The following is a 25,016-nucleotide window of genomic DNA, read 5'->3' as shown; positions in this document are numbered from 1 at the left end:
CCCAATCCAAAATCTTGGGAGTAGGAATAAAACCTTTGTTTGCTGCCATCTGAGAGCCTCGTGTCCAGCTGCCCCTGGTTACCCTCCAAGGCCGACAGGAGTCCCAGGGGACGTGTGTGAAGGGGCTGCCGGGCTTGCTGCACACACCGGCTCTCACAGTCCCACCGGCCTCATCTCCAGGAAAGAGCCCAAGACAGGTCCCCTGGACAACAACAGCTGTCGCTGCTCCTCTCAGACCCAGTGCTCCAGCGAGACAGCGCTGCCCTGGTCCCCACCCTCCAGTCAGGCCCCGGCCTCTCCCCTGTCCTCAGGCCTGCCAGGTCCCCTCCCTCCCTGCCCTCCCCTGGCTCGGTGCAAACCCTGGAAGGCCCCTTTATGTAAGTGCCCCAAAGCCACCTGCTGTAGGGCCCCTGTTGCCTCGCTTGCGGTGAATCTGGACAAGTTGCTTTACATCTCGTTTCATAGCCACGCTCTCTAACAAGCTAGAAAACTTCATGGGGGTGGTTGTGAGGATTATATATTTCCCGAGGACCTAAGAACATCCCCGGGACACGACAGTCACTAGACATGTGCAATTGGTTGTCCTTCTCTTCTCAGAGCTCAGCATAAGCCTGGGACCATGACAAGTGCTCCCTGGTTGCATGGCGTGGACAATTCATCAATTGATTGGAGTGGAGAGGGCGGCCTCAGGCCCAGACTCGTTCCTCCAATTTTCCCATATTGTAGAACAACAGGGTTGATGGAGGTTGGAAACGAGTAGCCATTAGGAGAGAGGAAAAGGACAAGCATAGTGAGAGGGAGGAGAGAAGAGGGAGGGGAGTCCATGTCGTGCACAGGGAGACACGGTGACAGTGGTGCCTCCCGGAGAACAGGATGATGCAGCCATTCCCGCCTCCACACTGTCACAGCGCTGGAGGGCTGGAAGGGGCCCCTGGAGGTCCTAGGCCCCCTCCCTCATTGCAGGGGCTCTGGAGATCCTGGGAGAGGACTGTGGAGATGGGGACAGAATGGGCTCCAAGGTCAGGCTTTCTCCTGCCACGCGCTCGGGGCCCCACGTTCTCACCCCGCCCCCATGCCCCCCTCTCCTCGCCCGAGGCCACCGCAGCACCTTGCTGCAGTTGCACGTGTTGAACTTGACTTTGCAGATTTTGAGGACTCTGACAGAGAAACAGTCTGCCTGGAATTTTTCACCTCTTTTGCGCCTTTTGTATACGTCCTGATCCTTAATCCTAAGCTCCTCTGGGTGCCCCTTCCCCGGTCCCTCTTTCCCTCCGTTCATGATCGTCACCCTGAAGGTCCCGGTCACATCCGGGTCCTGGGTCCTTGGGCCTTCACTGTCTGTAAGTCTCTCTCCAGCCTCCTCCCCTCTTTCTCGGCATCGCCCTGGTTGCTGCCCCGCAGGCTGCAGCTGGGGCCCAAGCTGAGCATTATGGAATGTTCCAGGCAGGGGGCTGGGCTGGGACCAGGGGAGCTGGGCCCACCCTGCTGGAGGGTTCCCCCCCCCAGTGAGTGTGGGTCTGTTCTGGGCCCCCTCCCTTGACAGAGCCTTTGCTGCACTGCAAGGCTCTGGGTGCGCACAGTCGTTCTCCCTCCAGGGGTCAAGAAATTCTTTAGTCCTGCAACCAGGAGAAGAAATGGAGGATATGAAAGACAGAGCAAATCAGGAAAAGGAAATGTGTGGAGCAGACAGCGTGAAGAGGGGAAGGAAAACAAGTGCAATTGTTCCCCCGTGATTCCAGGACTTTCTTCTTGAACCAGCAGGACCGGGGAGAGCAGTGCAGGGGCTGGTCTTGGCTGCGACTGCACATGTGCTTATGACACGGTGCTGAAATCCACGCGGGCCCAGGAAGGCTGCCCTGAGAACATCCTGCCAGGGAACGGAGGCTTCCGGCATGGAAGGCCCTCAGCCTGCTCAGCCAAGCCGCCCACGGGCTGCTTTATTCGGGGGAGGGGCTGTGGGTGCTGGGAGGGCCACCATGTGCCTGACTTCCCAGGGGGATCACTGTGTTCCTTGTGGACATGCACTAGAGTTGGTCAACGTCTTCCTCTGCAGGACCCAGCCCTGCCCACCCCACCCCCTCAAGGCAGCAGGAACATCCCCAGTTAATCATGAGGGGACATTAGGGCTGACCCACCCTGACCTCCCCTGTTTTAGGCCTCCTGGGGAAAGTATGAGGACAGAGGCACCTCAGGGCCCTTGTCCTGCAAACAAGCAGCCCACCCAGCCCAGCTGCGCTCGCCTGTGGGCACTGAGTAGGTCCTGGCACCAAGTAGGGGTCACTATGGGGTCCCAGACCGTTTGGGATTTTGCCCAACCCCTGGGGCCCCACGGCCTCAGCGGAGCACTGTGTTTCAAGATGAGATTCTATAAATTTTTCACGAGTGTATAAAAATCAAAGGAAACGCACACACAAAGGAAGGAAAATGATGGAAATTCCATGCAGCGCTTTCTTGGAATATGTTAAGGGGGAAGAATTACAAGTTACTTGTGCTTATTTTATTATTCCTATGTGTCAATAAATATAATGGCTTTTACTGCATTTTAAATAGCAATGTTTTCTGCATCCTTCTCACACTAAAACTCTTTAAGCTATAAAATGTATTTTTTTAGCACCACAATGTTTTCTTTTAGTTGAGAGGCATAGGCAAGGTTTGGTGGTGGTGGTAGAGACAGTAACGATTATTAGCAGAGAAAGAAAAGAGCTCCAGGAGGCTGTGCGTGTTCCCTGTGCAGGTCCCCTGCTAGATTGTGTCGAGGGTCCGGGTGGAGGGGCAAGGTCACCTCTGTCACCCCTGTGTCATCAGACCTCCTGCTCCTCACAACGCCCAGGTGCACGGGCCTCTGCCTTTTCACCCTGGGGTCCTGGAGACCTCCCCCCTTCCTTCTGCACCTGTTTCACCATCCAGGGACCCGTCACCTGAAGTCTGCCCAGGTGAACGCTCACGCTAATCCGCTTCTGTAGGACATTTATAGACACTCCCTATGGACACACCACAGCCTCATCAGAGAGCAGCAAACAGGCCTCAGTACCCCGTGGACCTGACTCCAGGAATGTCAGGGGCCAAGGTCGCCTTCTGGTCCCGAGGGGCCTCCTGGGTCCTGCACACCCACTCCAGTGAGCCCCTCTCCTCCCTCCCTCCGCCTCCCTGGCGTCCCCGCTCCAGAGTCTGTGTTGCGCATTCCCAGAGTGACACCTGGGAAGGCTGCGATGTACAGGTCTCACCCTGGCCCGGAGAGGACGTGGAGCTTGACAAGTTTGGGGAAGATTAAATCGGACAGGAGCTAATTTAGTGACAGGATCTGTCCCCAGGCCATCAGGCACCTGCCCCTTGTTCTCAGTCACTGTGCTCTGCTGCCTCTCTCTATAGCCTCCTGTCAATAGAGTCATGTCCCCTCACAATCAGCCCCTTGGTCAAGTGCACACACACAGCAGTGTCCCTGGTTTGACTCAGGTGGCTCTCCCCTAGGCTACTGCAGAAAGGAAGTGTGACCTGGGGAAAGATTCTCAACAGTTTCCCGTGGTCTTCTGCCAGACAAGATGCCAACAGGTATCTCTATTTTGAATGTATTTTGCAGGAACACGGCTCAAGGATGCAACAAGAAAAGACCACAAAGGATTCAAATACAGAGAAGTGTCTGCATTCAAGGAAATCTATTGTCATTCCCCAGAAGTGCGTCAGCAGGATTGACATCCCCTTCTGGCCACGCAGCAGGGTAGAGACACAGACATCATCCCCTGCCACCCACTCCATGGAACGTGCTACGGAAACGAAGCCTTTACGTAGGTTCCAGAGTGAGGATTGTAGTTTATACAGCAGGGACGGAGTTTTGGTGGGGAAGGACGTGAGCAGGAAGGTGACACTCAGAGCTGGTGCAGCCACTGCCCCTTCTCAGCCAGGCCTGAGTCCAGGCTGCTGGGACAGCTGCTCAGATCAATAGTCCAGGGGACGCTGTGAGCTTGGAGACGTCATTCACTGACCCCCCTAAGCACCAGCCTGCAGGCCTCTCCCCCAGTTAACTACCCTTCACTGCCCATCCAGAGATTTTCACTTAAGAAGCTAATTCTCTGTGGATTTTTCTTGCGTGTGGGGTGGAAGTCCTGGGTTCTGAGCCCGAGGGGAGTCTGTCCCACCACTAGTCACTCAGGTGGTCACTTGCCCACCAGGAAACCTGCCCTCGAGGCATCTGCTGGGTGTGGATGCTGGCAGAGGAGCAGCACAGAATGCACACCCTGATCCTATAACCGGCCTTAGTTTGGGGCCAACTGCATCATATTTGGGGCAGGGATTACAACAAAGAGACAGGAGCTGGGTCAGGGACCTGCCCGTCTCTTGGCTCAGATGCCTCCTGCAGGCCATCAGCTCTCCCCAAAGCCACCTTTCCCAGGAAGATGTGGGGAAGGGTGTGAGGACAGCTTTTGGACCAGTGGTTCAGAGGATGGGGGACTTGGGAGTTCAACGGTCTCTGTCCCCCAGGAACCAACTATACTCCTGCCTCAAGTCTGTCACTCCTGTGTTGGGACTCTGGGCAAGTCACTTAACCCCTGTAAATTTCAGTGCCCTCAACTGTCGAACATGGGTCACAGCCCTGCGCATCACGCCCCACCTGTGGGGATCGCAGGAGATGACAACAGACAGCCCTACGAGCTATAAAGCCCCTGCCCACGTCAAAGCTGGAAAGTGACCTCCCACCTTCCATGACTTGAAGCCATCCCAGCTTCCTCCCTGGAGGCAGCCGTGACTCCATGTCTGGCTTATGCTTCCAGACATTTAACATTTGAACAGTTTGGGAACACTTAGGAATTGCCAGTCATTTTCATTCCATCTTCACTGGTACAGGCTCCTGATAAGCTTCGTTAACATGATACCACTACGTAGGCCCCACTGGCATTTGCAAAACACACCACAGGGAACCGAGGGCACAGGAGTTAAGTCGCTTTCCCAAGTTCATGTGGCTTCTGAGTGAGATCCAACCCCAGGCACCTGCCCCTTCTTCCCAGTCCCTGTGCTCTGCTGCCTTTCTGTATTGACTCTTCTCAGTAATGTCCCCACACAGTCAGCCATCTGGTATGTTCACACCACCCTGCAGTGTCCCTTTTCCTAAGCCCAACTTCCATTCAGCTGGCTCCTCTAGGCGGCTGGTGACCAGAAGTGTGACCTGGGGAAAGATTATTCACACTTTCCCAGGGTCTTCTGCCAACAACATGCCAATAGGTATCTCTATTTCAAATGTATTTTGCAGGATCACACCTCAAGGATACAAGAAAAGATCAGAAAGGATTCAAATAGAGGATACAGCAGAACAGTGTCTGCATTCAAGGAAATCTTAACTGCCCTTCCCCGGGAGTGGACCAGCAGCCTTGTGTAACCGGCTCTATTAGCAAAAAAATATTTTTTATAGTGTTTTTATATTTTAAGTTTTCAGGCCAGTATGATTTGTTGACCAGAACTTTGTAAACATTCTTAAAAAAAAATGACTATACTAACTAAAAATATATAATGTTCTAAAAAATGACCAATGGTGCCCACTGGCCTCCTGTGTTATTCACTTCACCTCCAAAAAACTCCCCCTGACCCCGTTGGTCAGTGAGGTTGATTTGAGGCAGTTCATTCCTCCCCCTCCCAGTTGGTACGTCCATTGAAATAAATCCTTTCTTGACAATCCTTGCTGTCTCAGTAATCGGCACTCTGCGCAGCTAGCCACATTGAGCCCCCCTTGTGGGTTGATTAACAGCTGACATCCCCATCTGGCCCCCACAACAGGGCAGAGCCACCAATACCATCCCCTGCCAATTGCCCCATGGAAGGGACTGTGGACACGAGGCCCTTAGGTGGACTGCAGAGTGAGGACTGCAGTTTGTACAGCAGGGACTGAGCTTTGGTGAGGAAGGACATGGGCAGGAAAGGTGACACTCAGAGCCGGTGCAGCCACTGCCCCCTCTCAGCCAGGCTGCTCTGACAGTTGGCAGAACTGGAGTCAGAGGGACACTGGGAGCTTGGTGGCTTTATTCATTGGCCACCTAGGCACCAGCCCAACAGGCCAGTTTTTCAGTTAAATAGTCGTAACTGCTCATCTTCCCAGTTTGGCCAGTTGAAGGCACAGCTTGGGTTCTGTGCAACTGTCATGTGGGCAGTTGGTTCGGAATGTCCTGGGTTCTGCGTCAGTTGGGAGTGGAGGAGACACGAGTCAATCAGGGAGGTCACCTTATCACAGGGAAGTCTCACCACAAGGCAGCTTCTAGGGTCAAGTGCTGGGGAGATGGACACAAAATTGGGTGCTCCTGGTCCCTCAGGAGGGCCGCATTTGGGGGAAAGGAGTGCATTTGGGGTCAAGGATTGAAATGTCAAGCCAGGAGTTGAGACAAGATCTGGGCCAGGCACCTCCCCCAGGGCATCACCTGGCTCCCTGCAGCATCCCTGGGGGAAGGAGGATTTGGGAAAGGGACTGAGGAGGGTTCCAGGTTCTGTGTCCAGGGAGTGACCTAGTGGTCTCAGGTGTTCAGGGATCTCCAGGGAACCAATTATATTCTCTGCCTTAGACTCATCAGTCATCAGTGTTGTGACTCTGAGAAAGTCACTTAATCTCTATAAATTTCAGTGCCCTGAACCATAAGATAGGAGTCACAGCCCCTACTCTGCCCACCCTACATCATGCGAGAGAGATTTTTTCTGTGAGCTATAAAGAGTCAGACCCTGCCCATGGGTAGAGTGAGGCTCCATCCTCCCCTGACCTGTCACCTCCCATGTTGCCTCTCTGGAGGTCACCAGTGCTGCATGTCTTGCTTATTCTTCCAGAAATTGAACACTTATGTAGGTAACTCTTATAGAGTACCATTTTCTCAAAGTTTTGTCTGTATTTACTTATTTTTAGCCCCCTCACATAATGGTAACAAGCAGGCCCTATTCACATTTCCACACCCCAGAACAAGGGACTGAGGATAGAGGGGCTAAGGGACATTCCCAGGGACATGTGGCCTTGATCTCAGGTCATCAGGCACCAGCACCCACACTCTCAGTCACCGTGTTGTGCTGACTTGCTACATTGTCTCATCTAAATAAAATGATTATACCAACACTTTCTACGTTGTATCATCTAAATAAAGTGATTAGTCCCACACAGTCACACCGAACTGCAGGACCTTCCCAAGCCCTACTTTTTTGGTTCAGGTGACTCCGCCACAAGAATACAAAACAGAAAAGCAAAAGCTAATAATGGATTCAAACGAAGGTTGCACATTGATCCTCGGTGAAGAGAACATGCTGCCTGTCCCCAGGAGTCATTCGGCAGCATCACAATGACCATGTGGCCCAATGACATGGTTGAGTTACACAATTGCCTGTAATTGTTTTTTGACATTTGTGCCCAGGGAAAGGCTTTTTGCTCTGGGAAAACTCCAAATCGGGGTAAATACAGACAGTCTAGCAAGTGGGGTCCTACAGGGTCCAGCAGACAGGTTGATGAATGACGACTCTCTAAAAGAATGAGGCTTTGGCCGGGGATGGTGGCTCACGCCTGTAATCCTAGCACTCTGGGAGGCCGAGGCGGGAGGATCGCTCGAGGTCAGGAGTTTGAGACCAGCCTGAGCAAGAGCGAGACCCTGTCTCTACTAAAAATAGAAAGAAATGATTTGTAAAGCTAAAAATATATATAGAAAAAAAATTAGCTGGGCATGGTGGCACATGCCTGTAGTCCCAGCTACTCGAGAGGCTGAGGCAAAAGGATTGCTTGAGCCCAGGAGTTTGAGGTTGCTGTGAGGTAGGCTGATGCCATGGCACTCTAGTCCAGGCAACAGAGCAAGACTCTGTCTCAAAAAAAAAAAAAAAAAAAGAAAAGAAAGTCATTTTGAAATAAAATCAAATAGTAATTTTTGGTCATGTATATTTTGTCAAATGTTATCTGTGGTATATAAAAATACTAAAAATACTATACATTCTGACCAATAAGTGTTGACCTCCAAAATGCAATGATAGGTTAAAATTGAAAAATCCCATAAATATTTCTCATACATATATATATATATTCAATGAATATAATTCACCTCTCTTAAGACATCAAAATAGAAAGCAATTAATATTATCCCAGTGAATCAATAAATACAAGAAAAAGAAAAGAATGGCATCGCATTAGACATAACTTTATAAGACAACTATTCTTAGCCTTTTTAAATAACTTAAACATTGTAGTTAATGTTGCTTTAAGGGCATAATTCTATTTCTGGTCAAAGCCCAGACAAGAACATGCATGATATCAATGTACTTTTAATATGTATATTGAGGTATGTACGTGCCAAAAGATTCATCCATTAAAAGTGTGTTAAAAATTCAATTATTTTAGTAAATTGATAGACCATCATCACAGCCCAGTTTAAAAACACTTCTATCACCCAACAACTCCTTTATAGAATTTGAAGTCATTCACTTAGTGTAATGTTTTTGAACTTCATCCATATTGTGACATTTATCTGTATTGTTTTCTTCTTCCTTTTTATGACTGTGTAGTACTCCACTGCACAGATACACTGCATTTGTTTATCCATTCACCAGTTGATAGACACTTAACATTCCTTCCACTTTGGGATACCATGAATAACACTTCTGGGAATATTTACGTACAGGTCTTTTTGAGAAAACACGCTTGAATTTCTTCCAGGGAAATTCCCAGGGGTGGGATTGCTAGGCTGAATGGTAAGTTTCTGCTAACCTCTTAAAAAGCTGAAGAACTCTTTCCACATTGGCTGCACCACTTTACATTCCCACCAGGATGCACATCAGCAACTCTACACAACAGTGACTTGCAGGTTACAGCCAGTATATATACCCACACTGTGTGTGTGTGTGTGTGTGTGTGTGTGTGTGTGTGTGTGTGTGTGTGTGTGTGTAGGCACATAAAGACTGGAGAGAAATAAGATTCTCATTAATTGCTATTTTGCTATTGTTAGTATCCAAGTCACAAGCACAAAAGAATCTTAGAATTAACATATATTTGGCAAGGCAGCTGAAACTAGAATTACTACATCACGTAAGAGTCAGTTGCATGCTTTTTATCACCAACAATCAGTGAAAAACTTTATTTGGAAAAATAACCCTTTTAATAACAACAAAATGTTAAGAATTCTAAGAATAAACGTGAAATCTTTCGAGCCACCTTGGACAATTTCGTTGTCTGTGCAGGGTATTACAGGCAAATGAGAGTCCATACAGCATTTTAGCAGGGGAGTGCCAAGACCCAATCTGAGTTTCAGAAAGATCTCTGGGCTTACTGTGTGCGACTTCATGGCAGGGGCACAGACCCCAGGTGAGGAAGATACTTAGGCACGTGTGGGATGCTGAAGGTGTGGCAGCTTCCCTTGGGTAAGGGCAGTGGGGGTGGGTCCCATCATTAGAAGACACAGTCCTGGTGTGACCTGGAGATGCACAGAGGCCGAAGTCACAACAGATGACAGCATTAAGTCATCCACTGAGGGTACCAGCCTACTCTGATAAGGGGACCAGTAATAAGTGTCTCAGAGGAAACCAATCTGTACTGGTGACCAACCCTGCCAGGGGGCTTACTTGCACCTAGGACTCAGCCATCTCTTTATCAGAGATCCCCAGGTGATTCCGCTCTGCTCTTAGGGGATAGGAGGACTGCAGGCACAGGAGGGACATAGAGAAGCAAATTGCCGAAATTCAGATAATTCCCACTTTTCATGGACAACCGAACCGCAAGGTCAATTACCTCCGAGTTCTTAGTGAGGAAGGGAAGAAGGAGGACAGGCTCTTCACTTGGAACGTCAGCATCCTTGGGCTCATCTGGAGAGTGAGAACCCCCAGAGCTGGGGCTCCAGAGCCTTGATCTTAGGAGCCAACTTCCCCACCGTCAAGTGACCGGACACCATTCTTCCCAGAGACCGAAGAGGACAGAGCATCTCCCCATGGGGGTCCTTATGCAGGAAACTGACACAGTGAAGACTGAATATTAATAAAGCTAAATTTTTTTCATCTTAAGAAAATAACAGTCCAATTAATCAAAATGGGAGTTTTACCTACTGTTGCGTGCTTTACAGAATAAGCACAAACTATTGACATACCTATAGAGAGTAATATTAATGAAGTCAAATATACACAATAGATTTTGTCTACAAGCCAAGAAAAACTTTATAAATACTGACCACAGGCAATGTTCTTGAGATTTATAAATAACAGCTTTGACCCTCGAGCAATGTGGGAGGAGCAGGGGTGCCGACACCCTATGCAGTCAAAAATTCAAGTATAATTTTTGACTCCCCCAAAACTTTACTAATAGCCTACAGGTGACTGGAAGCCTAAATGATAACATGAGCAGCCCATTAACACGTATTTTGCAGGTTATATGTAGTGTATACTGTGTTCTTACAATAGAGTAAGCTGGAGAAGAAAAACGGTATTAAAAAATCAAAAGGAAGAGAAAATAGATTTACTATTCCTTAAGTAGAAGTGGATCATCATAAAAGTCTTGGTCTTTATCCTCTTCAAATTAAGTAGGCTGAGGACAAGGAGGAAGAGGAAGGGTTGGTCTTGCTGTCTCAAGGGGAGCAGAGGCAGAAGAAAATCCACATCATCAGTGGACCCCGCGCAGTTCAAAGGTCAACTGCACTCAAACAAGAAATTTCTGCAAATGCAATGCATTTTGCAATTTTGGTTCAATGTTGAGTTAAAACATTTGAACAAGTTTGTGGTAACCTATCATTAGTAAAAATCTTGTTTCTGCAAGAATTAAATCAAAATATAGTCAGATTAAAGAGGTCAGGCCAGGTGTGAAGAGGTGGGAGGAGACTCATTCTATATATATATATATAAAAACCCTTGTAGGTCAGTCTCACTTTGCAATTGAGCCACTTTCGGGAGGTGAGGAAAGGAAAGGTGAGTCCAATCTTATTTTGTTTTTACTTCTTAGATTTCTGCAAAAGTTAAATATAGGAGGGCAAGGCCTCGAGAATTGGATAATATATTAATGCAGCAAGTGCCATCTGAGACCCACTCAGTGCCAGGCACAGTGTGTGCACTTAGGGCCACAGGGTCCTCTGCTCCAGGAGCTGTAGGTAGGACTGATTCTCCGGACCCAGGCTGGAGATGTGACATGTTCCTTCTTGTCTCAATCAAATCACAGCTTTGGCTACTCTAGGACATGATGAGTTGAGTTTCCCCCAGTGACTTAACTCAAGCTGGCAGCTGCTGCTGTGGGTCTGTGCCACGGCCAGGGTGGACCAGCCAGGGAGTGGGAGGGGCTCTGAGTCTAGACCAGAGATGTCCAATAGAAATATAATGTGACCTACCTATGAGATTAGAAATTTTCTAGTAGCCACATTAAACAAAGTAAAAAGAAACAAATCAAAATGATTTTAATTGGTAAAATTTTTTTTATCATTTCAACATGGGTTTACATTAACGATACAAACATTTTTCAAAGAGATTTTTTTGTTTTTTTTTTGGCCAGGTGCAGTGGCTCATGCCTGTAATCCCAGCACTTTGGGAGACCGAGGTAGGAGGAGCACTTGAGCCCAGGAGTTTGAGACCAGCCTGGGCAACATAGCAAGACCCTATCTGTACAAAAACCAAAATTAATCAGGTATGGTGGTGTCCACAACTGTAGTCCCAGCTATTCAGAAGGCTGAGGCAGGAGGATCACTTGAGCCCAGGATTTCGAGGTTACACTGAGCTATGATCACACTACTGCACTTCAGCCTGAGCAACAGAGCAAGACCCTGTCACTAAGCAAAAAAAGTTTTGTTTTTGTTTTTGTTTTTGTTTTTGAGACAGGGTTTCCTTAAGTTGCCCAGGCTTATCTTGAACTTCTGGGCTCAAGGGATCCTCTTTGTTCAGTGCCCATAACCCCCCACCCCCCACCCCCATAGCTAGGAACACAAGCACACACCATCACATCTGGCACTTGGCAGTTTTAGGGTATTTTTTTCACCAAACTTGTAAATGTGAATCTTCACAATCTTGGATAAAATGTCCTTTTAATAAATGATGACTGGGGGCCGGGAGCGGTGGCTCACGCCTGTAATCCTAGCACTCTGGAAGGCCGAGGCGGGTGGATTGTTTGAGCTCAGGAGTTCAAGACCAGCCTGAGCAAGAGCGAGACCCTGCCTCTACTAAAAATAGAAAGAAATTATATGGACAGCTAAAAATAGATATAGAAAAATTAGCCAGGCATGGGGGCACATGCCTGTAGTCCCAGCTACTCGGGAGGCTGAGGCAGGAGGATGGCTTGAGCCCAGGAGTTTGAGGTTGCTGTGAGCTAGGCTGACACCATGGCACTCTAGCCTGGGCAACAGAGTGAGACTCTGACTCAAAAAAAATAATAATAAAAAATAAAAATAAAAATAAATAAATGACTGGTCTGATGAGTATGGCTTTAGGAAAGACCTCTCAGTAAGTTTGACTAATTTCGTTGATCAAAATATGAGATTTTATTTCCATGATCGAAAACTATTTGAAACTAGCTCCATTCGTAGATTAATTTTGATGCCCAGTATTTCATTTCAACAGTTTAAGTCCTAATCCCAAATCTTATCAACACCCGTAATATACAAGACCTAATGTAGAATGATAATATGGCAACATTTGTTCTCATTAACATAAAAAAACACTTAAGTCAAAATGATATCCTTTGTCTGTGGCAATCTGTTTACAGTTTCAGTAACAATCCAGTTTCTGGCATAATTAAATCAAAACCTGACTGAGTTAAGGAAGATAAGCAAGGTGTGACTAGGGTGGGAGGAGGGACCCTCTCTATGAAAACCCCTGGTAAGTGGAGCTCACTCCACAACTGAGCTGTTGGTGGAAACAGGTGGAGGCCAGAGGAGAACCTAGCAGAGGAGACGTGAGTCTGACCTTAGGTGATTTCTTTCTTTACTTACTAGGTTACTACAAAGGACAGATATTAGAGAGCAAGGTCTGGAGAATGTGAGGTTATTAATTCAGCAAGTGCTATTTGAGGCCGACTCAGTGTCAGGCACTTAGGGTTACGGGGTCCTCTCCTAGGAGCAAAGATTAGATTTTCAGTATCCGGGCTGGAGAAATTAACTGTCTTCAGTTTCCTTCGCCATAGCTCAGCCGACTCTATTAGATGGTGAATGGAGTTTCTCCCTTTGATTTATTCAACCTCAGCCATTGGAAGGGAGTTTTGCCACAGCCAGATTGGAATGACTGGGCTTAGGGGTGGGAGTTTTGGAGAGTGTCTGGTCTAGACTACAGCTGCCCAGGAGAAATATAAAGCAACCTACATGTGGAATTATACATTTTCTAGTAGCCACATCAAATTAGGGGGGAAAAGTCAAATTTTAATACAGAAAATGTAATGTTTCAGGACTTAATCTCTGAAAGTTCTTAATGGGATAATTTACATTATCTTTTTCTCATTACATCTTCAAAACCCAGTGTACAGTTTTCACACTGAAAGCGCATCTCAATTCCAATAAGCTCTATAAGTCCAATAAAGTCTTGACTCTTTCACCACACTGACTTCCCGAAGAAAGAACCATGTCCTTCATTCCAACTAGCATTTCAAATATCAGAAGTTCAAGGCCAGGAGTCTTTTATAAACGTATTTATGATGTGCTTTCATTACCTGTTACTAGGCACCGATATCGCTATGCGTGTGAAGATGGAAGAGCCCCAGGGAGTATTGTCATTGGAATCCAATATCATGTACATTTTTCCGCAGAGGGTGGCCATAGCTGAACAATTTAAAGAAGCAAGTAAATGTCTCCTCTGCCTGTCTTATCTTGAAAAGCCCATGCGCCTCGATTGTGGCTTCATCTGCTGCCTCCGATGCATCAGCTCACTCCGGAAGGACCCCGGTGGGGAAGGTGTCTCGTGCCCCTCCTGTTCTGTGGTCACTCAGAAGAATGACATCCGGCCCCATTGCCAGCTGGGGAAGACGGTTTCCCAAATCAAGGAACTAGAGCCCCAGCTGAGAGCAATTCTATACCAGAACCCAAGGATGCTGAAGTTCCAAGGTAGGGAATCCGTGCCACCTGCTTTCGGCCCATCAGTGGCCCTGGAAAAAGCAACTGTTGTGCCCTCTGAGTCACAGTTCTCACCTCTGAGCATAGATCAGAGACAGCTGGAGATTTTGAAGGAAACATAGTATTTAGGTCACGTCCTAGCCCTTGTGCCACCAGGGGCTACTGAGCCTTTGAAACATGGCTAGTGCCCCACACGGAAATGGGATATGTGGGCTTGTAAGTTATTTAAGGTATTTTTTGCATGCTTCTTATTACCTTTTTAATATGTCTACCAAAAAAATTTAAATGCCATGTGGCTTTCATTGTATTTCTTTGGGCAGCACTGACCCAAAACACAGCTTCTTAAACTTGAACATGTGTTAAATTACCTGGAGATCCTGTTAAAATGCAGATGCTGATTCCATAGGACCTGGATGGCCTGAGAATCTGGATTTCTGATGCTTTCATATTTCCCATTATTTTATCATGAGCAGAATTGTTTTTCCATCATTCAAGATATTTCTTAGATGTCTATATTTGGACTGAGTCTGTGCTCAATTTCATCACTTTGAGAGTAAACAATAGTCATGGGCTCTGTCTTCATGGATCTTCTGCCCTAAGCGAAAAAAATCTTTCATAAAATAAAAAACTTGGCTGGGCGCGGTGGCTCATGCCTGTAATCCTAGCACTCTGGGAGGCCGAGGTGGGTGAATTGCTTGAGGTCAGGAGTTTGAGACCAGCCTGAGCAAGAGTGAGACCCCCATCTCTACTAAAAATAGAAAGAAATTATCTGGCCAACTAAAAAAATATATAGAAAAAATTAGCCAGGCATGGTGGCTCATGCCTGTAGTCCCAGCTACTTGGGAGGCTGAGGCAGGAGGATCGCTTGAGCCCAGGAATTTGAGGTTGCTGTGAGCTAGGCTGATGCCATGGCACTCACTCTAGCCCGGGCAACAGAGTGAGACGCTGTCTCAAAAAAAAAAAAAAAAAAAAAGAAAAAACTTAATGTAAAAAGAAGACCTACTATAAGAAGGACTTGTGACAAATATATTCATTCATTCTCTATATGAAATTTGCCTTAATTAGGGAATCCTGGGAAGTTTCTTCAGGGAAATCCTGATTAAGGGAAGAAGAGTAGCTTAAAGAAGTGTAAGTGAATGAGATAATTGAGCCTTTACATAGAGGTGGCTTATGGTCTGTGTATTTGCTGATTTTCCCCTTTTCTGTCTTTCCACAGTGGACATGACCTTGGACGTTGACACAGCCAACAATCGACTCATCATTTCTGATGACCTGAGGTCTGTCCGTTGTGGACATCTCAAACAGAATCACAGAGAGTGTGCTGAGAGATTCAAACAGGGAATCTGTGTCCTGGGCTCACCTCAGTTCACCTCTGGACGCCGTTACTGGGAAGTGGATGTGGGGACAAGCACAGAATGGGACCTGGGTGTTTGCAAAGAATCTGTTGATCCAGAAGGGTCAGTTCTACTGTCTTCAGAATCTGGCTTCTGGACTGTGGGTTTGAGAGAGGAAGAGCTCCTCGCAGCCAGCACTGTGCCTCTAACCACCCTCTCGGTGACTCCCCGGTTACACCGAGTAGGCATTTTCCTGGATATGGATGTTGGAACCATTTTCTTTTATAACATTAGCGATGGATCCCACGTCCTTACATTCACTAAGGTGCCTGCTGCAGAGCCACTGTGCCCGTTCTTTGCTCCTGCAAATTCAGTTAACGATGATCAAGGCCTCCTGAGCATCTGTCCCATGATAAATCTGGGCACTGCCAGATCTCCAGTTCATCCTGAGCAAGGCAGATAAACTTTGAGCCACAAAAACCATGTAGAGAAAATCACTTTGTGCTCAAAGCTAAAAACATTTCTGCTTTGTTCAACACATGGGACAAAGTTACAGCAGAAAAATATGGAACGTTTCATGAATCACTAATACAAATTAAGTAGACATGTCAAATATTTTGAGCAAGGGAAATGCATTACATGTAACGAAAATGTTTGTACCCCCATAATATCCTGAATTAAAAAAACAAAACAAAAACAAAGAAATATCCCCTCTCAAAACACATGCTCATCTCTCTGTCTGCTCTCCCTGCCCAGTTAATTCCAAATTATTCTTTAAAGCTCATTTCAAATGAGCTGAGCTTTTTCCAAGAAACCTTCCATGCCTGCCCTCTCCACAATCTAAGTAAGGTCTCAGTCCTTTTAATCTCTCCTGTCACTCTTTCATGTTTATTGCAGTATTTATCAGAGTCTTGTGCTTTACAGTTATTGGTGTGACTAGTTAGGAAATTTCTGTCTCTCCCATTGAAATCTAGATTTCCTGAGAGTGGGGTGTGGGTACCTTTGGTTGTCTGCTTCCCAGAGCTAACCAAGTGCCTTTCCCCTAGGACAGGTTCAAATGCTATTTGCTGAATGAATCAAATAAAGGAAAGAGTATGTTTTCCCCATCCATGGCAGAACACTGTTTCATGTATTCATTCCACAAAGTTGAATGTGACAAAGTGTGGGAGAATCAAAAGATAAATCAGATATACACTCTGTCCTGGAAGTTCTTAGAGTCTAGTGGGAAATAAAAGGCATGTGTTGAAATAACTATTACAGGATACTGTAAGGGAAATCATAAACGTTGTTAGTAAGGTCAAATTTCAGTCCTACAAAGTTGCCAGAGAAAGGAGATTCTCCATGTCAGAAGAGTTAGGTGGCCGCACTGTCCTAGGCTTGTGTGACACTCTCAGTCAGCTGGATTGGAATCCCTGGTGTCACAGCATGGATGCGGGGCTTCCAGGTATTTACCCTGTTTCTGCAGCAGTCCCCTCCTCTGTGGAAAGGTCAGTTTCCTAGTGGAAAGGGAACCATGTTTTACACAGAATGTTTTTAGCACAATACTGTAAGCGTGATAATATTGAAGAATTTAGATGGTGAATAAGCACATGGAAAGATGCTCAGCATCATTAACCATCAGGGACATGCAAAGGAAATCCACAATGCGATACCACTACACACCTATGAGAATGGCTGACATAAAAAAGAGGACAACATCAAATATCGGTGAGGCTGTGGGGCGTGTGGATACTCATACAGTCAGGGCTGGTAGGAATGCGAAATGGCATCACCACTGTGGAAAACAGACAGCTTTCCGGTTTTGACAGTTTCTTAAACAACTAAACGTGCAACTACTGTACAATCCAGAAATCACACTCCTGGGGATTCATTCCAGAGACATGACTACTTATGTTGATTCCACAACCTGCACACAAATGTTTACAGCAGCTTTATTTGCTCTAGGCCCAAACTGGGAACAGCCCCCACATCCTTCAACAGGTGAATGGTTAAACAAACTCAAGTAGGACCATACCATACAATACTACCAAGCAATTCAAATAAATGAACTATAAATGCCGGCCACAATCTGGATGAATGCCCAATTATGCTGAGTGAAAAAAACCATCCAAACAGTTATATATTGTATGATTATGTTTATGAAAAGGTGAAATTACAGAAACGGAGAACAGATAAGAGGTTGCCAGGAATCAAATAGGTGGAGGAGGTGGGAAGGAAGCTGGTGTGCTGGAACAGGGGAATGTAACAGCTCCTCGTGCTAATGGAAATGTCCAGTACCTCGATTGTGCCTATGTTAATATCCTGCTGTGATATTATACTCTAATTGGGGGAGATATCTTTGAGAGAAACTGGATAAAAAGTTGATAGAATCTCTTTATGTTAGCTCTTAACACTGCGCGTGAATCTACAGTTATCAAAAATTAAAACAGGTAAATTTCAAAAGGATACAAGAAGGTAGCAAACCAAGGAAGCCAGTATGTCAGTTTGTCAGTTATGGCATGAGCCTTAGAACCGTGACATCATAATGGTGAGTGGTCCCGACCACTGAGGAGTCCTCGGGCTTCACAGATCTGTACTGCTGTGTGAAGTGCAGAGTTGAAGAGGTTTTGCTGCCCCAATTGAAGGTAAAAGGATGTTCACATCAATCGAAAAGCACTCCAAGCTTTTGGGGGCTGATTCAAGCCCTCACAGCACAAGGCAGTCTTTTAATATACTGGTTTGGGTCATCAAAACAGACTAGTGGTCCCAAGAAGTGTTCTACCTTGTTTCCTCTAAAACATAGGAACTGCTTGTCAACTTCAGCACTGGCTTCACGGAAGGCTGCTCAGATTCAGAAGCTCTAGTGGTGCTGAGCTCGAGAGAGCAGGCTTTGCATTCTCAGGGGAAACACTTTCTTGGCTCTGTGGGAGACAGTTTTCTGTACATCTATGAAAATGTCTGCCTAATTCTGAGAGTTTCTATGTTCTATTCAAGCTAGTTGGTTTCACCTAATATGACCACAGAGTCCTGTTGGAGCTTGGGTATAGCTCAACCAAATCATATCTAAGTACTTGTTTTTGATTAGAAACCTTTTGATGTTTCCAATATTATTTGGTGTTCTTTAGCAAGATTTTTCCCAACATTTAATGTCATTTATATAAGGTCGGAGGCAATATTCCACACTCATCAGTTATCTCAATTTTCATGCTAATGTGAAACCAAATTGTCATTATTTCTTTGCAAATCTCCATGTCATTTTGTTTTATATATGTTGGGCCATAAATTGTCTTGTGTTTCCTTTTCTTTTTTTTTTTACTGGATTTTAAATCCTTGGTGAGTAAAAACTATTAGATTTTATGCGAGACTTCCTTGCAGAGTGTAGCATAGTATCTTAGGTAGAGTAAATATTAAGTTATTTGGTGGAAACAGAAACATACTACGTAGAGAAGTGTATCGATTGATTTATTACACCAGGGAAATGCGATTTTTTTTCAAAAATTTGGTGTTAACTTTTCTCTAAGGGTGATGCATCTGTCACTCTTATCAGAATTAACTGGCAGCAAATATTTACGGAGAGCCTGAGAGTTTAAGAATGAGTTTGCTATCTTACTTCATTTTAAGTCTCATTATAATGTTATAAATAGATATTATTTTTCCAGGTTACTGTTCTATTTCATTACTGTCATTGACATTTTACCAGATAAGAGACATGGGTAGTCTAAGTTTTTAAATGGTCTTTGGAAATATATTGTGTATAGAAGACATATCGTGTATTGTAATATCAACTGTAAGAGAGTATCCCTAAGGACACTTGCAACAAGTCCTCTTGGCTCTTGGCTCCACCCTTTGGGCCTTGGTTCTGCCCTCTGGACTTTTGTCACTGCTTTCTGTGTCATCCTTACCTTTCCATGGAAAGTGGCACATGTTTGCCACTAAGTAGCTGTACAGTCTGTTTTCTGCCAGTAGGATTTGGTGATCTGACAACCTTCTTTTATTCTCAGCTCTTTCTTTCTTTCTCAGTCCAGTCTGACAGTGTTTATGCTAATTGAAAAATTCTCAAGAACTTTGTGTGTCTCCCCTGGTTGTCACTGGCATTCACTTCATTAGATGGGAGTCAGGTACAGCAGTCTGTCTGAGATAATCCCTCGTGTGTTTGTGTCTTCTGCCAAGGAAAACACCTGGGCTGGAGTGCTATGGTGCCATCATAGCTCACTGCCACCAAAACCTCCTGAAATCAAGTGATCCTCCTGCCTTTGCCTCTGGAGTAGCTGGGACTATAAGCACATGCCACCACGCCTGGCTAAATTTTTTATTTTTTTGCAGAAACATGTTGCCCAGGTTGGTCTCAAACTCCTGGTGCAAGTCATTCTCTCAGCTTTGCCTCCCAAAGTGCGAGGATTTCAGGCATGAGCCATCACACCAGGCCATAAAATTCGTATTTCTTTCCACTGTTTCTTTCCCATGATTTCGGTATGTGCTAAGGCAAGTTTGGCTTTCCCCACACTGCCCCTCAGCGCCTTCTGCGCCCACAGTCTCAGTCTTTAATGTCCATTTTTTTCCTAACAGTCTTTTCAAGACAATATGTGCTTTTCTTTCTACCACGCTTCTCCAGATTCTTCCAACATCCACTCACTGGTGATTCCGAAGCCTCCTGTGTGTTTTTAGGTGTTTACTACAGCAGTATCCACTGCCAGGGACAAGAATCTGTATTTGGTTTTTATGCAGCTATAACAAATTACTGCGCACTTAGTGGTTTAAAACAATAGGAATTTATGGTACAGTTTTGTAGGCCAGAAATTCAGGTGGGCTTGACTGGGTCCTCTGCCAAGGGGACCCCAGAAGGCTGGTGAAGTTGTGCCAAGCTGCGCTCCTTACTGGGGCCTTGGGGAAGACTCTGCTTCGGAGCTCAAGTGTGTGGCTGCATTCAGTTACTTGAGACTGGGGTATTGAGGTCCCCCTTTCTTTGCTCTCTGTCCCCTGGGGCTGGTGTTTGCTGCTACCGGCAGCCTGTTCTTCTTCCATGTGGCTCCCACCAGTAGCAGTAGATCAAGTATAATTTGTAGATTTTGTCACCGCTGCAATTTTGCATAAAGCGCTGTCACATATTTGACCACTGACTGGTGCTGTCGTGTTTAGGGTGTTGCAGGAGAAGCTGTGTTCCTGAGGTGGACACCCAGCGTGAAAGCATGATGTCACCGGAGGCCACCGATCATGTGCTGGTGACGGAGGGCCCGGTGGAACTGAAAAGAGGTTGGAAGAGGCAGAAGCGCCACCTCTTTCTTTTCAGTGACATTCTGCTTCTGTCAAATGCTAGGTACGTACAGGCTCCATGCTCTCGTGATTAGCATAGAACACATTTTCACTAACAAACTGCATTCCCACCAACTCTTTCTATAAGAAAATACAAAGTAATCTTTTCTTCTGTTTGTGCAAGTGTTTTGATCATTTATTCAACAGATATTCACGGAAGTCCTGTCCTGTGGCCCCATAGAGAAAATAATCAAGAATGTGACAGGCAGGGTCCCTCTTGCTTGGGGTGACAGACAGATGATAAGAATAAGGGAGGGGAATTGTAGCCTGTGACCAGTGCTCCTGATAAGAAGATAGGACAGGGTGCCATGTGGAGAGGACGACGGGACAGTGTTGAAGAGGAGTCGCCGAAGAGGCCCTCTGTGAGGTGACATTTGTAACCCAAGCCATGGGCTGGGAAGCAGCCGCCATGTCTAGAGGAGGCGACTGAACCTTCCAGGCTGAGGAACAACAGGCCAAAGGTGGGTGCAGCTTGGCCCTCTGCAGGGAGGGGCCCAGGAAGGCCAAGTCGACGGGAGACTAATGCAGGGAGCGTGAGGTCGGTCGAGCCTGGGGAGCTGTGGAGGCTCTGGTCACACAGGGTCCCCGTCGGCCACAGGAAGGGGTCGAATACTGTGTGGAAGGGTGTAAACTGGAAAGTGACCAAATCAGGTGAGTCTTTTAGGAGATCATTCTGGCTGTTGGTAGATTGCAGGGCAGGGACGATTGGAAGCAGGGAGACCAGTTAGGGGAGGCCATAGCCCTGACACATGGTGACGGGGCCTCCCTCTGCAGAGTGCCAGGAGAAATGAAGGAAGCAGCAGACAGACTTGTCGTACGGGTCGGAGACAGAACCAGCCGGGTGCACTTTCCTGTCGGCAGCGACACAGGTGCGACCCCAGCCCGGCGAGTGCTGGGTGCTTGGCGGGCAGCTGAAGGCAGGGAGGTGGAGGGAACAGAGTGGCCCAGCCGTCTGTCTACCCGTTCCAGCTCTGTGTGTGTCATTTGTGAAATACCATGAGAGACAGAGAATATTTTAACAAACAAAATCTTATCAAGAAGCTTTTCTTGGCCGGGCATGTTGGCTCACGCCTGTAATCCTGGCACTCTGGGAGGCCGAGGCGGGAGGATGATTGGCGCTCAGGAGTTCGAGACCAGCCTGAACAAGAGCAAGACCCTGTCTCTACTGAAAAAATAGAAAGAAATTAGCTGGACAACTAAAAATATATATAGAAAAAATTAGCCGGGCATGGTGGCACATGCCTGTAGTCCCAGCTCCTCGGGAGGCTGAGGCAGGAGGATGGCTTGAGCCCAGGAGTTTGAGGTTGCTGTGAGCTAGGCTGATGCCACGGCACTCACTCTAGCCTGGGCAAGAGAGCGAGACTCTGTCTCAAAAAAAAAAAAAAAAAAAAAAAAGAAGAAGAAGAAGCTTTTCTTACTAGAGCAAAAGAAAACTCTTCTTGCTGCCCTCACCCTGCCTCCCAGGTACGTGCGCCATACATGAGCCGTGCAAAATTCAGTGGTTATATTTTTAAATGTTACATTTAATCTGAGTGGTGATAGTAACAGGTATGATTTATCATGGGCATGTTATGGGCCAGGTATTAGGCTGAGGACGTTATGACCTAATCTTGCCTATCCCTGACAGCTGCAGTGTGGGACGGGACTATGTCCCTGGTGTGCAGAGGGCCCTGGTGCCCACAAGTCCCCTGGCTTCCCCCAGGTTAGCACATTAGGGTTAGTGACATCCACATTTGAAACCAGATCTCTTCATTTCAAAGCACAGGCTTTTTTACCCAACATGTGGCACTGCCACCACTTTTATTTATTTATTTTTTTCCTTTTCTTTTGCATTGCATAGAAGATTCCACAACTATTTGGTTTTACTTTTGCCACTGAAACCAACCTTTTCTTTGCGGTGAGTAAAAAACCAACTCTCGTCTGCTTGGTATCTAGTAGGAAATGGGACAGAAGGCTTAGTGAGTGGAGCAATGAATGAGAAGCCCAGCCAGCAAAAAAATCAGAGCCAAAGATAGTAAGATATGCTTTGGGTGAGAGAAATCGCCTGCAGATGTAGCTGTGAGGTGCTGATGTCATCAAGAGGACAGAGAGAGAAAGACCGTCTGGGCCTTGGCATGAGGTCCACGTGAAGTGCCCGCAAGAGCCACTGATAGAGGACAGGTCATAATTTCAAAAGAAATTCAGACTAGTTATCATTCTCCTTATTTAACCAAGGTAAGTGCACATAGGAAGCTCCAATTTGTTGGAGGGGTTCTCAGGCCGTACTAGAAACATCACAGACGGTTCACGTAATTTTCCTCACTGCCCTCCAAGGCCTGTATGATTATCTTGTTCAGCTTTTAGACATGAAAGCAGAGGCTGAGAAAGGCTCAGTGAGTGGCCCAAACTCATACACTGGGACATTGTGGGAGGGACTCGAGTCCAGCCAGCCTTTGTCCCAGGGCTGCGCTCTTCCTGCCATGTTTCCTTTTACCCAACGGTGCTCAGTCTGAGCAACCAACAGTCAACAACCACACTCTGCTCTGTTTCCTAGGACCTTGCAGACCACTCACGTTGCATTTGTAAGGGGAATGTGTTTTCCTTTGCTTCTTTTTCTCTTACTCTTTGTTACTGTGATAGTATTTAGGGAGAGGAGACCTTTGTTCTCTTACCAGAAGCCATTTATTGTCCCGGATACTGCTACCATCTTAATGGGTTTCATAGAACCTGCAATACTCTGCTAGAAACATTTTATGTAAAGACAATGTTTCCTTTCTGCTGGAACATTCCATCTATTCAAAAGCTGAATTTTTAGTTCCACTGAGCCATTATCAGGGAAGATGTGCGACATTTCTCATTTTTTGCACACTGCTTTTGAGATTGTTCTTTGCATATACTCGAAGCTTTTACAATGTGATAAAATTTATAACAATTTAAGAATGTCATTGTTTAAGACACTCAGTGTCTGAGAGATTATCTTACAGACTTTCTACATCCACTGAGACTATTAGAAATTGTCAGTGATCTAAGGCATTTGAACTTGGTTTATAAACCCAAGACCCTTGAAACGGATGAAACAGATTTTCTTGAGAAGATGCAGGTAAGTGCTGAATGCTGCCACTTTGTACAAGTTTTTACCACAATTTTTAGGCGATTAGCTATAATCATTCCCATAGTAAACATGTGGGTACAATTATGATCGCTGTTCACGTGAGATAATTTTTTTTCAGAAAGAAGCACCTACTGGAATGAAGTAGCCCCCTGCAATAACAAACTTATTTCTTCCCTGTCACGTCTCACTCTCAGATGCACACGCTTTGTCACAGTCCGTCTGAGCGTCGCTGTGCTGTGCTCCATGGTGACAGAGCTGACCGAGGCATGCCGTGCCCGGAGCAGGGACAGTAGGATTCTTAGCATGAGCGTGGCTGCTCTCACGTGTAGGAAACTAACAGACTTGCCTGATTATCTTTGTAGGCATAAAAAAACATTTAAAATTAAACATGAGATACCACTGAGGAACCTGTGGATGGCCGACTGTGTGGAGAAAGGCCACCCCGGTGCCGGGAACTCGTTCATCTTGGGCTGGCCCACAGTCAACTTCGTGGCCACCGTCCGGTAAGACCCACGGCGGGGCCCGTGTTAACGTGGGTTAGCTAGGAAAGGACACATAGAGCATGAGTCACCTTCATATGGTCTAGAACAGATTGAAAAATGAAATTAATTTTTTTCTCTGAATCTTCTTAGAAAGGAAAACACTTTAATATGATGTATTTTAAGCCAGTGACTCACTTCTTGGCCTTCCCTGTGACACTTGTATGCTCTGGGCTTTCCCCAGAGAGGTTTTTATGTGCCAGTATGTACAAATGGATAGTTAGAGAGTGGGAACTATTGGAGAAATTTCCTGTAGTTTTGACGAGTGGTTTTTCAACAGGGCTCTTTCAGCTACTTGGCGAGTGGGTGTTCAGGGGCTGAGGAAGGAGACATGGAGAGGAGCGAGACTCTAGGGCTGTGGTTCCCAACCCCCCGGGCTGTGGACTGGTACCAGTCCGTGGCCTGTTGCTGACCGGGCCACAGAACTGCGCCTCCCCACCCCCAACCCCCAACCCCCGTCTGTGGAAAAATTGTCCTCCATGACATTGGTCTTTGGTTCCAAAAAGGTTGGGGACCGCAGCTCTAGGGCTTCCTCTCCAATGTCCTCCGCTCCCTGCCCAGGTATTGTCTATGTTTTTAAACTGCTAGAATAGATCTTTCTTCATCAAATATTATTCAATCATCCGATTATGCTTGAGAAGTTGCTTTTATACTCCCAAATGAATTCCCTAAAGAAATAGTATTTAATGATACAAATACAATTCATCATATCATCAAATACTAGGTTGCCTTCATTGTTGTGTAGCAGATCATCCTATTGGGTATTTAT

The 25,016-nt window shown here is 46.3% G+C and overlaps 1 protein-coding gene across 1 annotated transcript; it reads left to right on the top strand.

Annotated features, from left to right (window-relative positions):
• The first annotated feature begins 13,618 nt into the window (after positions 1-13,618).
• On the top strand, positions 13,619-15,791 carry LOC123625968 (ret finger protein-like 4A). Its single transcript, XM_045534711.1, has 2 exons — positions 13,619-13,985; positions 15,211-15,791. The coding sequence occupies exons 1-2, from the start codon at positions 13,619-13,621 to the stop codon at positions 15,789-15,791; spliced, it is 948 nt and encodes a 315-aa protein (XP_045390667.1).
• Positions 15,792-25,016: the final 9,225 nt, after the last annotated feature.

This window comes from Lemur catta, chromosome 21 (genome assembly GCF_020740605.2).
Source record: "Lemur catta isolate mLemCat1 chromosome 21, mLemCat1.pri, whole genome shotgun sequence".
Lineage (NCBI taxonomy): Eukaryota > Metazoa > Chordata > Mammalia > Primates > Lemuridae > Lemur > Lemur catta.
The sequence above is the reverse complement of the archived record's forward strand: the minus strand, read 5'-3'. Positions and strand labels throughout refer to the sequence as shown.

Excerpts from the sequence above, each read along its gene's own strand:
- LOC123625968 (XM_045534711.1), top strand. The coding sequence starts at position 13,619 with ATGCGTGTGAAGATGGAAGAGCCCCAGGGAGTATTGTCATTGGAATCC. Across the intron at positions 13,986-15,210 it reads AAGGATGCTGAAGTTCCAAG|TGGACATGACCTTGGACGTT; the intron begins GTAGGGAATCCG and ends GTCTTTCCACAG.